The following is a 17077-nucleotide window of genomic DNA, read 5'->3' as shown; positions in this document are numbered from 1 at the left end:
AACTTGGTGTATAATTAGACAACTTGCTGCTTTCATCTGTCATCAGATGACTTCGAAATGCTGCTGTTCTTACCTGCCTTAAATTAGGCATGTGTTTAAAAAGTAAAGGAAAATGAGAAGATAGGTGTATCTTTCCTCTGAGTGCCTAAATGCACAGTCACCAAGAGGGATGGATGAGGGGAAGTTGGGATGTTTACACTGTGTCATCAGTGTGTGATGGGGGTTTGTGACCAGAGAGGGAAATAAAGTAGCTTGGTTGTGAATTATAGAATTAACTTTGTTTTCCAGCAGTGTCTGGTGTTAATATTCACCTTTGTGTGGGAAGCAGGCAGAACAAACAGGCCTTTCCCAGAAGGAGGATGAAATAAGAGAGGGGAAGGGAAAGGACTCATGTGCAGGAACAGCTGGACTACAGTTTGGGAATATACCAAGATATTTGTTTGAACTCTTTCCCCCTCTGGACAAGCAAAGCAATTAAGGCAGAAGCAATTAATGCAGTGTGATGATTGCTTCTTTTTTTCCTTTAATTACTGCAGTATGTACAAATTCAGATGAGCAGATTTCTACTCTGAATTTCTGTGTAAAACTAGAACTTCATCCAGGTACTTCTGTGTGAGAGCTGTGATAAAGCTGATTGGAAGTTTTAATGCACAGTCTTGAGCAGTAATTTCACCTGACAATAGAATGGTGTTATTTCCAAAACCCAGCTGTTCCATCCAGTGCTCAGGTTCCTTTTCTGATGCTGTTTGCACTTCTCATCGCAGGGCTGTAGCTCACAGGAGGTTGGTGGGGTGTTTTTCTGGTTTCTGCTAAGAGAAGCTTTTAAAGTGAACTCCTGAAGAGAGGGTAGGAGAGAGCTGATAATCATTTGATGCCCCAAAAGTGAAGTACTGCAAATCAGATGGAATTTTCTCTTGTGATTTTGTTATGTAGAGGAACTTTATTGATATTCTTGGTAGGGCTGAGGGTGCTGCTCCTTTTCTACCTGCAAGCTGAGGTTGCTGTTGTGGGCCTCAGCTTTTAATTTCAAGGGTGCTTATTTTGACACTTTGCTTGTTTTGGCTCTCAGAAACTTCTCTTACACCATAAAAGCTGCAATCCATCATGGGATTTGTTGTCATCAGAAACGTTTGTCTTTTCACAACTGGGGCTGCTGTGCCCTGCTTTGCTGAAGATGAGAGGGACATGAGAAAGTCAAGAGAACATTAAATCACTCACCTAGCTCAGAATTACCCTCAGCTGTCTGAAGGAGGTCCCCACACAGGATAATCTTCTCAGGAGCTCTGTACCCCAGAGCTGTTTCTTCTCTTGGATGCAAGAATTCTCAGAGTCCTTAAGATGACTCATCTCTTATTTATGGTCTTCAAATGCTGCCTGTTCCTCCAGCTACAAATGGATGACCAGAGTTGTTATTTGCTGCTGTGAAAAGCAATAATTACCCCAAATGATGAAATTCAATTTGGCTTTCATTAAGACTTATTTCAGGAAGGGGGAAAGATGAGAAGAGTAATCACTGGGAAAACTAAAGCTGCTAAGCAGAGGTGAAGCATAGAAGTCTTGGTTTAAAAATCTGTGCATTTATTCCTTTCATGTAAAATAATCCAGCTTTTTTGTAGTTGAAATATTTATGGCAAAAGGAAATGAGCATTCTTTGAGAATTTTCCTTCAGTTTTCAGTATTTCAGTAGAAATTTAGGTGCATCTATTTAAGAAAAGATAGATGGGAAAACCTCTTCATTTGAACAGTTTTCCTTTAAGCCTTATTAGCATTTCAAATATTTTACTAAAATAAAACTAAACAAAGAAAAATCCAGGTATTTACATGCACTTTTAGCAAGACTTAGTTACTGCAGGCCTGTTCACTGTTGTATTTTGTTTGCTTTGAAATCACAGGATGAAGGAAGTGTGAAAGAAATTCCTATTACACACCATGTGAAAGAAGGATGTGAGAAAGCAGATCCAGCACAGTTTGAACTACTTAAGGTTCTTGGACAGGGATCATTTGGAAAGGTAAGATGATAAACTTGTTCCATAGACCTGTCCAGACATTCCAGGGAAATAGTGGCCAGCAGGGTTGCTGGGAATGTTTGAAAATGTATTGAGTAATTGAATCCTTTCCCAGCCTTGCTGCAGTGCCATGGACAGAACCTTCTGAAGGAACTGGTGGTTTGTCTTTTAAAGATGGGACTTGACATGCTAGGAATGTTTGGGGTTTTTTGATACACAAAATCTGTATTTATGTAGCTACAGAAAAGTTGATTGGAACTTAAAGTAAATAACCTGGGAAATGTATTTCAGGTTTTCTAGTTTGCTGTATTTATTAAGTGATTTACAGCTAAAAGACACTAATTATTCAAATGGCGCAGAGAAGAAATATGGCAGGGTTTTTGTTACAATATTTTCCTTTTGTAATGTGCCACTGGGTGTCACTTTGCAGAAATGAAGTTGAAAATCTGATCTCTCAGTCACTGTGTTGGAACACAGTAGTTGAAATATGAATCCTAGTGTATAGGAAGGTAATTAATTTTTTAGAACCAGACTCAAACTACATCTTTTGCAACATCTAAAGTAGTCAATCAGCTTTACATTTGTTCCCATTTTCCTGTTCTTCTGCTGGTTCTGTGTGTGTCTAGGCAGGAACAAACCTGCATGAGTGCAATGAGAGAGGAAAAAAGTGACATTAGGAAAGCAATCTGTGCATAAGGGATACCGTAGAGATCAGACTTCAAGTATTTCTTAATATTTTGAGGTTTCAGAAGCATTTCTTTACTTGGTAATGTTGGTTGCCAATTCCCTCACACACTTCTCACTGTAGGAGCCTGAAAGGCTCCGTATATTTATTACTCCTGACTTGAGCTGTCTGAAGCTACCTCAGGGTTCAGCGCAGCTGGCACAGCCAGCCCTGACTCAGATTTGGCTTCCCAGAGCTCAGGGCTCTGCCAGCCTGAGGAGTGCTCCTGCTTGGAATCCCAGCAGCTTGGCCAGACGTGCTCTGGAGCTTTGGAATCCTGGCAGTGCCTCTCAGGAAGCAGCTTCAGGAGCTGCACGGTGCCTGTTGCACACCTGAGCTCAGGGCTCTTCATCTCTGCTCTTTCCACTGAGAGGAGACAGCAGACAAGGAGGATCAGTGGCCGTTGCCTTCACGGTGTTTTCTCTTCCCAGTTTCTACTCCCAGGGTTTTTCTTTTGGGATTGGCAAGCACAAGGGTGGTTTCCCAGAGCCTGGTTTTGACATCAGTGCAGGTTTAACACTTGCACAGAAATAAAGGGTTAAACCTCCTGAATTACTCAATTTCTCTCTTCATTATTTGGAATGATGTGCCTTCTAAAGCAGATGTGGATTTATGGAGGATTTGTCTGCAAATTAAATAAATAGGTGATGCTTCAGTAGTTTTCAGCTATTTTGGGTCTTATTAGCTAAAAATTGTAAGTTGTACGTGAATTCCTTATGTTCTCACAAGTTGTTGGTTATTAAGACTAAAATATTCCTATGTGCTTATTATTAATATTTATAATTGTGATTATATTCACCTACAGCTGTTTTCTTAGTTGCTGGTGTTCAAATTACTCCCTTTATTATTTTCTATCACCTTGGCCTATAAGAGAGCACTGTTGTAGGTCAGTTAATGGGCAAAACTTATTAAAACAAAAAACCAGACAACCTTGAAACATGATGACATTTTTCTTCTAACCAGAGCTTAAAATAAAAACAACCCCTCTCCCAACCTTGTACAACTTAGTCATGACAGTGCTTGAATTTCTGATTCTAGAATGGAAAATTTGACAAGATCACTGAAAAAATACATATAATTTCTAACTGAAAATAAATTAATTGTAAATGAAAGTCTGGTTAAGGTGAGATCAGAGGGGTAATTTTGGGGAGCTCTTGGCTTTCTCTTGTGATTTGTATGCTGTTTTTTAAGGCAAAACCTAATAATTCATAACTAATAATTGCTATTACAGGAACAGCAATTTTGAAGGAGCACATATCAAACCATTTTGTAAATTGGAAGATCTGATGGTTAAAAATTAGTGTAGCTTAGTGTCTTTGTGCTGCAATATTTTATCTAATACGCTTTTCTCAGTGTCAAGTTATAGCCCATCTATCTCTAAAACTCTTCTGGAGAGAAAAAAGTAGAAAAACCTGTTAGAGTTGCTATTCCAGAGGGAAAGGACGCTTTGATCTTAAATGGTGAGGTTTCCTTGCTTTCATCTCACCACTTGTACAGAATTCATTAATAAAAATGAATGTTCCATACTCGAGACTTGGGTCTTAAACTTCAAAAACCTCTTGGGAGGTGGCAGACCAGGCAGAATTGTCATTCTCCAAGAAAGTGATAGGGAGAAACATCTTTCTGTAAGAACTTCTTTGATAAATCAGGAAAGAATCCAAAGTTTCTGGCCAGTGTCAATGCTTGAGAAAGGTGTGTGCTTGGTACAGAGCACTGGAATGTCTCATGACGTTAATGGGAGGTTTGCAAATGCTTTGTGAGAGTTTGGGTTTCATTCCTGACCTTGCAGTGATCTAAAAATGGACTTTATATTGCCAGGTCTTCCTCGTGAGGAAGATAATTGGGCCTGATGCTGGGCAGCTTTATGCAATGAAAGTGTTGAAAAAAGCTTCTTTAAAAGGTAGGTTTGTCTTTCAACTGAGACTTTGGGTTTAGTGCACCTGTATTTAAAAGCTTTTTTTTTAATCTTAAATATTTGTCAGTGAGTTCATAACTCTTCTCTGACAGGAGGTGGTTTTTTTTTTAGAGTAACTTGCAAATTCATGTTCAAGTATTATTTTGAATCTGGCCAGGTAGCTTTAATTATGTGGTCAGAAATGCTCTTTCAAAGTTTAAAATTGGATTATTTAATTCTGTTTAGACTTTTCATTATATGAAAACAAGTTAATTTCATAAACAGTTTTCCTTTTGTCTTTTGTTAAGTCAGAACTCTGCTGTGGTTAAAATTAAGTCATTCCCTTGTTGCAAGAGCCAGAACAATTTAATTTAGTGTTTTGGCTTTCAGGAAACACTTGAATGGGTGTGAGTCCACTGTGTGTAAATAGGACTGTTACTGTTAAAGGTGGGAAAGTAATCTTTAAAATAGTTAATATTTTAAAAACAATATATAAATTAATAATATAGATAATATTATATAATCATCAAAATATATTGTTGTGTGTTTAAATAATATTTAATATATTATTCTATATTTAATATTATTAAAATATAGAATAATATTAGAATGCTAACTTTCTCAGGACAGAGAATTAATTCAAAAGTTGAAGTTGGGAATGTGGATGGGAACTTTTTTCTTGAAAGCAGTATGGATTATCACAAGATATGGGCATGTGCTGGAAATATAATGATGCAAAGAGGAAAGTTGGGGCAGGCAAGAAACAAACCAGAGTTTCACTGCCTGAAAGGAGGAGTTCTGTGGGAGGCTTGAACATTAAAAACAAGGTGATGAGGGAAGATTTTCCTTTAGCCAGCAAAGCCTTTCTGCTGAGTTTATGTTGTAGCAAATGCATTTGTTTCACACTGCTGCTGATTTTTGCCTGTCTCCCCTCAGTTCGGGACAGAGTCCGTACCAAAATGGAGCGAGACATCTTGGTAGAAGTAAATCACCCGTTCATCGTCAAACTGCACTATGGTTGGTACAGATTCCTTTGCTTTGCCTACACTTCCTTTCCTTGCTTGAAGGCCCAGCTGCTCTTGTGCTGTCTCACTTTTGGAGGGTTCACATTAGGTTTTAGCAGCTTGGGGAAAAAAAAAGGGAATGTGAATACATATCTATATAAAAGTTTTAGGAGCCCTCTTGTAAGAACTTTTCAAATTTTTTTTTCAAGTTCTGCAGGGATTTTGTACTTTTCATTGATTTAAATCAAACCACAGTAATTGACATCTTTGCTGTTTCCCTGTTTAACAGAGGAGAAATAAAAGAACATTATTTTAATCATCTCTCATGACTAAGATTTTCTTCTGTGAGGAAGTGAGGAATCATTCAATAAATTACCTTGTGTTTTGCTGAATTATTTCAGTTCCACAACAAAAGTATTGCCTGTGACTGAAATTTCCTAGTTGTAAAAGCATTCAGATCTGTTTTGTAGCTTTGTCATACACCTATTGATTTTTATTTACTTTTTAAAAATTTCTTTAAAGCCTTTCAGACTGAAGGGAAGCTCTATTTAATATTGGATTTTCTCAGGGGAGGAGATGTATTCACACGATTATCCAAAGAGGTAAGTACCTAAAATTTTATCTCCACTCACTCTTAGACAGAAATTGGGTTTTGTTGGTACAGGATTGGCTTCTAAACCTGCTTTCCTCCATATTTCTTGTCATAGTGAAATTTTTAATAACTTTTGGGCTTTCCTTACATATTCTAGATTCTGTTCTATCCTTAAGAAACCCGAGTGTGTATTGATGAGTAGCCCAAGTTTTAATTTGGCATCTGCAAAGTACAGTTCTTTTGTCTAAAAATGTTTTGTTGCTTGGAAACACAACTGAAGTAAATGAATATTTAGCACTGAAAGAAGGGGATGTGTAGTTCTCATGCTCTTAGTCAGCTTTAGGTGCTCCTGGAACCCTGCAGCCCTGAGAGCTTTCTGCTGCACTGTAAAATTGCCTCGTGCTGCAATGCAAATGCTCACCCTGAATCCCACAAAGTGAGAACACAGAGTGCTTTTGAGCCCACTCCCCTCCATCCAACCCTGGCACACAACTGGACCTTGAATTTTTCATTTCTATTTTTGTTTCCTGGAGGGAGAGCTCCAGAGGAGGGAATGGGATGCAGCTACAGGCTGTTGTTATTTCTTTTAAAACATTTGCCATCAAATATTTATTACATGTTACCTTAAGTGTTATGAACATGTTTAGAAGACTTTTGTTTTCTTTTGACAAACCTTTTATAAAGGTCTGAATTTTTAATGGCACTTTCTCAACAGCTTCACAGCAAGAGAGGTTTTCAATGTTTCCACCACTGTAAATCTGTTTATATTGCCAAAGCACAGGAAAAACCACTTTCTTAAATGAGAAAACTGTGTTATCTGATTTTTTTCATGGCATGGAGGAGGTTGTTTATTCCCAGTATGTAAGGCCAGGAGAATTTTTTTCCCCTTATAAAAATACAGGTTTTACTTCAGGAAGAGGCAAAAAAGAAATAATGAAAAGGTATTTTTGTTAAAAGCTGAGCTTGGTAACACAGTGATTATGTCCAAAAATTGAGCTCAAAGTTAATTAATCTGGAAGGTAAAATGGCTGTTAAAAACTTAAAGTGACTGACTTGTCGCAGGTTATTGGAGCAGGAGGTAGGAAGGAGGTCAGGCTCTGCTTTGATGTGCAATATCTAATTCCTGAGGGAATTCTGGACTAGCAGGAAGAGCTGTTCTCTTGCACTAACCCAGCTGGGATTATCCCCTATGGAACATTCTGAAATAAGGGATGCAAGGCTATCCATAAAAAACTCTTGCTGGGGGTTGAAAGAGGGGGGGTGTGTTCCCTCAAGAAGTCATAAATCTGAAGTTTTTTTCTAAGACTCCACCTATTTTTTGAAACACTTCAGTTCCCTTTTATACGGGGTTTAAAGTATATAGATACAAAAAAAAAAAATCAGGTTTTTATTTCTTGTTGGGAATGTGAGGTAGTTTCTAAAGTCCATGGTAAAACACAGCCTATGTTTTTTTTAATTTAACCTTCCTACACAAAACCATACAGTGTATTTTAGTCCCTATGGACATCCCTATGGACAATGCACATGGGGATAAATTCCCTGAGGCATTCCATACCTTGCACACAAGGATTATTTTAAATTAATTTGGTTTAGTATGAAGTTATTAAAAGACTTTTGTTGGTCTTTAAATTCTAATGTGGGTATGAGAGTTTCAGCTGTGGCAGTGAGGTGAGTGCGTAATGAAGTTTTTATTGGTAATATTTAATGAAGCTGACTTGCATCATGTTTAACTTGACCCAGAGAACAGCTTTAGATGTAATTATGGGGAGATGGTAGATTAGCATTTAACATCATTGTATTCTGAGATTTGCATTTTGGCTGCTCCAAGGAGTAATGAAATCCGAGGAGTAATGAAATCCAAGGTCTCCCTTTGCTCTTTTGAAAGAGATGAAACCCACCATTCCCATTAAAGGTGTGAAGGTGACACTGTGTGGGGTGTGACACAGGTTGTTCACCCCAGGTCAGCACCTGTCCTTATGGAAATCAGGGAATACTCTGTGCCTGGAGAACAGCTCACACCTGAGCAGTTCAGATACAGAGCACTGGCACTGAGTCAGGGAGCCCAGGTACTTCCATTTCAGCCCTGCTGAGTGGCTGCACTCCCCATTCCAGCTGGATTCAGCAAATAAGGGAATTTAAAGCCCAAGTTCAATCCATTTAAAGATTCCAAGCTCCTGCAGGAATTTGTAGAACATGACAAGAGCCAAAGCAGGCACAGGTTTTGTATATTAAATTAGAAGCAACCTGTGGAGTGTTCAGGACAGAAGTGCATCTCTGCTCTAGGAGTAATATCAGTATTTCAGTGTCTCACCAGGATTCTTTAATTATTTTTTCCTTTTTGTAAGAGCAGAGGAGGTTCTTCAGTTCCCAGGCTGTCATTGTTATTGCCAGCAGTGTTTTATTCTGCATGCTTTTTTTCCTAAATGATTTTTGCTTTTTTTTTTTTCTAAATCTTGTTAATGTGATTTCACACTTACCCAATACAGCAGCCGTATATTAGATTTTATGATGCAGTGGAAAACTGTCTGGGATTGTGGCAAGAGGAGTGCTGGGTGTCAGTTACATCAAATATAATTAATTTATTGTCTGAAAGTTAATTAATGCTCTGCAGTAATGCTGATGGTTTTATTTAAGTATTGCAGGTAGTTCTTTGTGTACTTTATAATTAACAGATATTAGTAAATAATTTCTCTTGGCTGAACTCATGAATTATGAGTTCACAAGGGACTTTTAAAACTAAGTTTGAAATTTAGGTAGACAGGACTATATTTTTTTTAGATTGCAGTTTTAAAAACTAAAGACAAGATCAGAAGGTAAATCTATACAGTTCTTATTAGGTTATGTTTACAGAGGAAGATGTGAAATTCTACCTCGCAGAACTGGCCCTTGCTTTGGATCACCTTCACAGCTTGGGAATTGTGTACAGGGACCTGAAGCCAGAAAAGTAAAGTAAAATGTATTTTACCACTATTATGTGTATTTTGCTTGTTGCTTTGCCTTTTCCACTGTAAATAATTAAAACTATTTCTGTTAAGACTTCGTAAACAAATACAAAATATAAAACACCTGTCTGTGGTTTAAATGAAATAAGATTTGCTAGTTAAAGTAATAACAATTGGATATCATAATTTTTAACTTGTATTTTAAATGTTTTATGTAAACATTGCTCTTTATGTGTTTTGGTGAATGTGAATTTTAATTTTCAGCATTTTGCTTGATGAAGCAGGACATATCAAGTTAACAGGTAGGCACCACTCATTAATACAGCCCTTTGTAAAGAATTTTTTTTGAGTTTCTGTATTATCAATTTTAAATGCATATGAAATTGCAGAAAGTAATCCTGTGAGGAACAATCCAAATACATATATTCTAGAAAATTATGTATATAAAGGACTGACTGGAAAAAAAGTTACTGTAAGTTACTGGAAGTTTTAAATTATATTGAAGGTGATGATTTTCTAGAGATTTCATCATATATTTTAATCTAAGATATTGCTGTTAGATTCCAAGAGAAAATGAAGTTTTTTAAACCCTCAAAGACTTGATAGAACAATGGTGCTGGAAATCAGGTTTATAAAATGCATACCTTTTAAAATTCTGCTATATTTAAATACAATTCAATCCTAAATTTGTCACTTCCTTCTCAGAATGGAAATAATGGATGGGATCATTGATTAGCAATCATTTTCCCCTCTGAAAAAAATGGTGCTTGAGAGCTGAGCCAGTGTCAAGGACTTGTGTATTCACTGTATTCTAAAAAGGGAAAAAAGCGTTCTGAGAATGAAATATGCTGGGAATGCAGGATGTTCTGTGCTGAACCTGAGGCAGGTTACAGAACCACGTTGCCTTATGTAACAACAATAATTTCAGTGTCATTTCATTTATTCATCATTCAGTAAGACCAGACCATGCAGGCTGCATTCCCTTTGAAACTGATTTTTACTTTCATCCAATTTTTTGTGTGAATAAAGCAGGCAGTAAACAGAGAAAATGAGAACTTCTGAGTATCTTAGAGCTCTAAACGTGTAGGATTTCAAATGTCAAGTTATTTCAGTAATAATTTTGATGGTTAATCATGAATTTAATTACTTTTAGAATGGTTTTGGAGGCGTGTAGTAAACTAAATGTGCTATCTCCAGATACCTGCAGTCTCTTGTTTCATGGAGAGCTGTGCTAATCATATTTCTGAAAATAACCAACCCAAACCTCTCAACACTTGCATTTTGAATTACCATATATTGATTGATTTCTTTTCCCCTGAAGTTCTTTACTGGCTGTATTCTTGTGATGCTGTTGTTGTAGACTTTGGACTGAGCAAGGAATCAGTAGACCAAGAGAAGAAGGCCTATTCTTTCTGTGGTACTGTAGAGTACATGGCTCCTGAAGTGGTAAACAGGCGAGGGCACAACCAGAGTGCTGACTGGTGGTCCTTTGGGGTCCTCATGGTACTGTATTTGCCTCTTGCTTCCCTTGCTAAGCTCACACAAATACACTTAGAATAAGCTTGTCCAGTTCTGATTAGGGATGCTTGGGTAAGGGGGACAATTAATTCAATGACTGAGTTGCTACTGGGTGGAATAAAATTGACTTTTTGCCTCTACGGAATGTTTGTCAGGCACCTGAAAAATCCTGTGTTGTGCATTAGTAGTTAAAACCAGTTGTAGTCAGTGTGAGACTTCACTTTGTGTATTTATTTTGCATGCTACTTGATAGTTAAATTTAAAAACAGACTTGAAGATTTGGTTTGAAGAAGGGGTATTAATGGCATTTCTGTGAGAGTGAGCCTGTGGAAGGGATGCTGGAGTGGAGTAGTGAGATAAGTCAATAACTGCTGCCACTTCTGCCCTTGTTGGGATGTGTTAGAGCATCAGCCTGACATGATGGGACTTGAAAAGTAAACTACTGTTTTAGAATTTACCATTCTTGCAGTTTTTGGAATATGGCAGCATCTAAAACCTGGTTGTGGAGGAGATTTTATCACTTTCAAGTAGCTTCTTGATGTATAATATTCCTCCATCATCATCATGCTACACTTGCCACTGTTGTCATCATGTAAACCACAAGTGAGAGCAGAATTTTAGATTTGGGAACACTTCCATAATCTTTTCAGAGTTCAGCCAGTGTGATGTAGAGGTAGGAAAGAGTGCAATGTTTAACACTTTGTTTCAGCAATTGGGGGAAGAAGTGTTGATTTAGATTAACATTTGTTCTTTCCAGTTTGAAATGCTTACTGGTACCCTGCCATTTCAAGGTAAAGATCGAAATGAGACTATGAATATGATACTGAAGTAAGTATATCTCCTTCCTTTTTCAGAAGTCCGAAAATGTCATTTTAAACGTGTTTTAACAGCTTGTTACAACTCCTTGTGCAGCCTGGTCTTGTGTCTCCATGGCAGGGGGTGGAACAAGATGAGCTTTAAGGTCCCTTCCAACCCAAATCATTTTATGATTCTAAGAGCACTGAGCTCCAACAGGAGCAAAAAGCAAAACCCCTTGATAAGCTTTAGATCTCAGACTGTGAAGTACCATTAAGTATCCCCAGAAATTAAAATCTCAGGGATGAATCTGTACTTTGATTGTGGGCGTATAATAAAGATAAGGACAGCCCAGTGACTGAGAGCAGCTTGATTTTTCACTCCTGTTGTTGTTACACTCCCTTGCTACTGTTACAGCACACCTTGTTTTGTAAGCAGCAGGTGATCAGGTGTTGCTTTGTGTACAGATGTGTGGAGGGCTCTTATGTGCTCAAATTCTCATCTTAAATTACCCCAGTTACAACAGAAGCTGTTGGACTGGACAAACTGGGTGAGCTGGTGCTCAGCGAGTGGAGCTGTTGGGCAAATATGTTCTCATCTGTCTGTGCTCAGCTAACAAAGCTTCCTCCTGGCACAGGCAGAACCTTGGGCCCTCTGAGGGGTGATGGGCAAGGGGAGGAGGGAGAAACTCTGCTCTTCCCCGCACAGAGCACTTGGAGCTTGCCCTGAGTGGGAGTTCATGGTGGTGCTGCTTGTGAAAGGATGGATTACACCACGAGCTGCCTCACTTGCAGCTCCCAGTGATGCTGCAGTTCTGCACAGTAGCTTCCTGCCTTGGCATTAGAGTTTCCATTAAATAAAATAAATGGTGAAGTCAGTGATGGTATAGATCATTCTATATAATGGCTCAATGAACCCTGGAGGAATAGTAACAATCACTTCAAGGGCAGGTAATTGGGGATTTGGTGAGTCTCTTCTGAGACTACTGGTAGTTACTTGGGTAAAAACCTCATGGTGACATGAAGACATCTTTGAAAATACTTACACATTCCTGAGATAATTATTTTACTCTGTTTCAGCATAAAGCTTGCTTTGGGGGCTTGGGTGGGGTCTGGTCGTTGTGGTCTGATGTGTTTATTCCTTGTTGGGTTTTATTTTAAACCACTCCTATAATAAGAAACTTAAAAAGTTGATTAGTTAAGTATGTGCACTCTACAAGGCTTTGGACTAGATCCTTGACACATCAAACTGTGCAGGGAAATCTATGTAGACAGTTTTTACTAAGATAAATTTCTTTCTCTGACTTGTTCTGTTTTCTTTTAGAGCAAAGCTGGGAATGCCTCAGTTCCTCAGCCCCGAAGCACAAAGTCTCCTGAGGATGTTGTTTAAAAGGAACCCATCAAATAGATTAGGTTGGTTCATTTATTTGGATCTTTAAATAATCAACTCAGCCTAACATTTTATTTAAAAAAAAAAAAAAAAGTAGTTGCTAGAGACTGTCAAGCTCTGGGTGATCAGTAACCATTAACCATTTGGGTAACATTTCCTGTAAGTTTGGATCATGAGTTCCTGGGTTTGGCCAAGGAATGGTCACAGTGTGGGATTATTGACTGAGGAGTGAGCCAAAGCTCTGCCAGTGTCACAGCAAAGAATATTGACACTGTACTTTTGGGCTTCTTCTGCTCTCTTGCCTCCCTGAATATTTTACATCCTTGGAATATTTTTGTGTTCACAGTTCCCTCAATAACCATGTCTGCACAGACTTTTTAGAAATGAACTAACTTCTAGTGCAATCTTCAAAGACTTTACCCACAAGTGTGTTAAATACAGTATTTCTTTTGTTCAGGAGCTGGTTCAGATGGAGTTGAAGAAATTAAGAGACATCCTTTTTTTTCTACTGTTGACTGGAATGTGAGTACAAAAGGATCTGAATGATAAAGCTGTTGTTAATTTTTCTGTGTGTTGTAGCATTTATATAAGCATTTACATCTGCATAGGGCACAGCAAACACTGCATTACTGCTGACTGGCACATCCTGGCTTCTCCTGTAATTCCTGGCATCTTGAGCTGCAGTATTTACTGCAGATAGAGAGTATTAATTATAAATAGTGCATTTACTTTTTAAATAATTCAGAGTTGCAGCATTCTCAAGCTGAAATAGTCCATTAGAGCATTTGTAGTTGGGAGAAAGCTGCTGGTGTTCCCAGGAATCCTTCAGGAAGTGTCTCACAACAGCTCCCTGTGGCTGTAACTGTCCTGGACTTCCCTCTGCATCACTCCCATCCCAGGTACAGGTCAGGAGTTAACTCAAGTGCTCCAAGGTGATCCAAAGGCTACAAGATCACAACTTCTGGCTTCAGTTTCTCATGAGCACCTTATGATTCTGCTCTGTGGTTCACTCATCCTCTGAGCTGTGTTTGCCAGAAGTGTTCTCAAAGCCAAGGTGCTGTGTGAAATAAATCCCCCCTTTGCTGTGGTGCTGCAGTGGTTGATGGAATAAGTAAGATGTGGCTGTGCTGACAGAGCTGCACCCACACAGGGCAGTGCTATGCTCACCTATTCTTCAAAGCCCCTCATCATTATCAATCTATTTATCTCCTGTATTTATTTCTGAAAAGTGATTTTCTGGCTGTGTTCAGGCAGCAGCTACCTAGCTACTTCAGAGTCTGTTCAGCAACAAGTTTTCAGTTGCACAAAACTTCACTGCTTTATGTGAATACACCTCAGCAGTTGTTGTCTTGTTTGGCTTAATTGTTTAATTTTTTTCCTTTTGAAGGGACTGATGTTGGAATAAATACCAGCAGGGAAGTTTGAAAGCTCTGCAGTTCTAGCTCTTTATTTTTATTTTTTTTTCAGTTTGACAGTAATTTGTATTTCCCTCCAGTAGTTTTGATGACACTTCTGTATTTTACCTCTTTATTTCTTTGGGATGAATTTAGGTCCCTTTTTCCTTGGGGTTGGTTGGTTGATTTGGTTGTTTTGGTTTTTTTTGAACTAAAATACACTGTATGCTATGTGTAGGAAGGTTAAATTAAAAAAAAAAATACAAAAAGTAGATCTGAAAGGAGGAGAGAAAAGGCAAGGAAATGCTCTTAGAACTTCCTGAATTTTGCATGGGGATTCAACATCTTTTGACATGAAGTTTTCTGTTCTTTAGCTGTAAATGGGATTTACTGCACGTTTGAGATCTTTCCCTGATTTAGTTTGGTGGATTAGGAAAAACCTGGACTAGAGCTTTGAGAATGGGCAGTTCCTTGCCAAGAGGGACGTGCCTGACATTGGTTGAGGCTTTGTCCTTTACCCTTTATCTTGGCAAAATAACAGCACCCATGGAAGCTTCACTGACTCTTAAGTCTTTGTCCTTCTCTTTCAGAAACTGTTCAGAAGAGAAATTCAGCCTCCATTCAAACCTGCCTCTGGAAAGCCAGAAGATACTTTCTGCTTTGATCCAGAATTCACAGCAAAAACACCAAAAGGTAACTGTGCATGGCTATAAATGGGTGAGGTTTGTGGGACAGGAGGGTCAAATTAATGCTAAAACAACAAGCAGAGAAGCCAGGGACAAAGCTAAAAGGAAAGGTTGCATCAGGGTTCCAGTGCTTTGAAGGAGGATGCCCCACTCAGCAGGTGTCTGTTCTTTGAATATTATGCTAGACTCAGGGAGAAAAAAAAAGTGGAATATTAAAAACTGGACTATGGTTTCTAGTTATGATTAAAGTCAGGCATGCAGTGTTTGAGGGGAAGTATTTAATATTCAAGTAAATGCAATTTGATTTCAGCAGTGATTCTTTTTAGGGTCAATATTTCATTGAGGTGCCTTGCTTTAAGAAACATTATCATTATTATTGCTTGGTCTGCTTCAAGTTTCATTTCACTTTCACTTTTGTGATTTTTTTTCTTTCCTGCTGCATCCAGCTTTTAAACCCTCTTCCCAAATTTTCTTGGAGAAGGTCTGTGCTTTTAATAGGCTACACAAAATTATTGAGCTGTGTTCACTGTGAGATTTCAGACAATGAATTCAGAGGTACACAGAATATAACCTGAGGAAACTTAATTCTAATTGTTCAGGAACATTTCTTTCAGTGAAAATTTACTAATTGGATATTCTTCTGTTGTCTCACTTGTGCCTTGCCAGCAGCTCATTTACCACTCAACCAGCACATTCTGTTGTTGCTCTTCTGTGTTACAAAGCTGTTGAGCACAACACAATCATCTTTATTTCTTTCCCATAAGTAGTTTTGTTTCAGTAAACTTCTTCCTTAAAACATGTGTTCATACATAAATTCCTGTAGTGCTTTGCAGTTTTAGATAAAACCCTGGAATACTTGTTTGTGTTTGTTACTGAAGAGCACAGATAACAAACTAGAAGTTCTTTTTATTATTTAACATTGATGTTCCTCTGATTGCTTCCTTTCCCTCAGGGTGGTTTTTCTAACATACCTCTCCTGAATGTTAGGAAATGGCCTTGCTGGGATGTAGCCACACTAATCCTGTGTGTCTGTCTGCCCCAGATTCTCCAGGGGTCCCACCCAGTGCAAACGCCCACCAGCTCTTCAAGGGATTTAGTTTTGTTGCAACTACTACTGTAGAAGACCATAAAATATCACCCCTCACCAACATCCTGCCCATAGTCCAGGTAATGCTTTGCTTTTGGGAAACTTCTTTGGTGTGTCAAAGGCTGACCAATATTCAGTGTTTACAGTTGTTCTTGTTTCGTTGAGGAGACCATTATGAAAAGTGTCTTATGAAATACTTCTATGGGATATTTCCTGATTTGAAAAAGTGAGTTACTGTTTCTCTGGAGGCAGAATTTCAAAGAAAAATCACGAGCAAGCAGGAGAAACTTCTGCTGTTGGTACCAGAGTAATGGCAAAGAGAATCCTGTTGCTTTAGATAACCACTTGCCTGTGTTTTCTTAAAGCAGCTTCATGGGAACAGTGCACAGTTCACTGATGTCTATGAACTGAAGGAAGATATTGGTGTGGGCTCCTACTCTGTTTGCAAGAGATGTATCCACATAGCTACAAACATGGAGTTTGCTGTGAAGGTATTGGCATGAATCCCACTCTGAAAATATTGCCTATTTGAAAACTTGTATTTGTGAATTTTCCAGTTATTGTTTATGTGTTTATAAGTTACAATCTTAAAAGCTGAAAATCCTCTACAATAATGGGAACACCTGAAATAAAAGGAGATTCACAATGGTGGAACTGGGCTGCAGGGAATTAGTGATGCTTCAGACCACTGCATTTCCTTGTTCAGTGGAACAGGATAGGCTGCATTAATGATAGAATTTTAACAAGGATAGAGCAAGAAATGAATAAATGAGATGAGAAAATGGAAGACGATTAGTAAGAAGTAACGAACTCCAGAATTTTTTTTCCTGTTGTTGAAATGAGAATATAAATACAAAAAATGTTTTTATTTAATAGTCTTTGTTTATACAAGTTGTTTTTCCTGTTATGTTTTGCAGATAATTGATAAAAGCAAAAGGGATCCCTCAGAAGAAATTGAGATTCTCATGCGTTATGGGCAACATCCAAATATTATTACTTTAAAGGATGTATGTACCTCCTTTTCTGCTGCCTCTTATTAGACAGTG

General features: G+C 38.2%; 1 protein-coding gene across 8 annotated transcripts in view; it reads left to right on the top strand.

The window, feature by feature from the left end:
• RPS6KA6 (ribosomal protein S6 kinase A6) overlaps positions 1-17077 on the top strand; it is a 36841-nt gene that overhangs the window by 10110 nt on the left and 9654 nt on the right. For 4 of the 8 annotated variants that reach the window (XM_086851079.1, XM_023925927.2, XM_023925924.2 and 1 more), the window contains exons 3-16: positions 1893-2009; positions 4549-4630; positions 5561-5641; positions 6151-6230; positions 9058-9164; positions 9427-9464; positions 10523-10665; positions 11438-11508; positions 12799-12887; positions 13322-13386; positions 14849-14951; positions 15987-16111; positions 16397-16522; positions 16949-17038. In XM_086851079.1, coding sequence (XP_086707205.1) covers positions 1893-2009; positions 4549-4630; positions 5561-5641; positions 6151-6230; positions 9058-9164; positions 9427-9464; positions 10523-10665; positions 11438-11508; positions 12799-12887; positions 13322-13386; positions 14849-14951; positions 15987-16111; positions 16397-16522; positions 16949-17038 — 1317 coding nt within the window. Of the gene's footprint in view, positions 1-1892; positions 2010-4548; positions 4631-5560; positions 5642-6150; positions 6231-9047; positions 9170-9426; positions 9465-10522; positions 10666-11437; positions 11509-12798; positions 12888-13321; positions 13387-14848; positions 14952-15986; positions 16112-16396; positions 16523-16948; positions 17039-17077 lie in introns of all 8 variants that reach the window. The other 4 variants (XM_086851080.1, XM_086851081.1, XM_023925925.2 and 1 more) reach the window with 2 other exon arrangements.

The sequence above is a fragment of the Cyanistes caeruleus genome, chromosome 14, assembly GCF_971803275.1.
Source record: "Cyanistes caeruleus chromosome 14, bCyaCae1.hap1.1, whole genome shotgun sequence".
Lineage (NCBI taxonomy): Eukaryota > Metazoa > Chordata > Aves > Passeriformes > Paridae > Cyanistes > Cyanistes caeruleus.
This window is presented reverse-complemented; position numbering and strand designations above follow the sequence as displayed.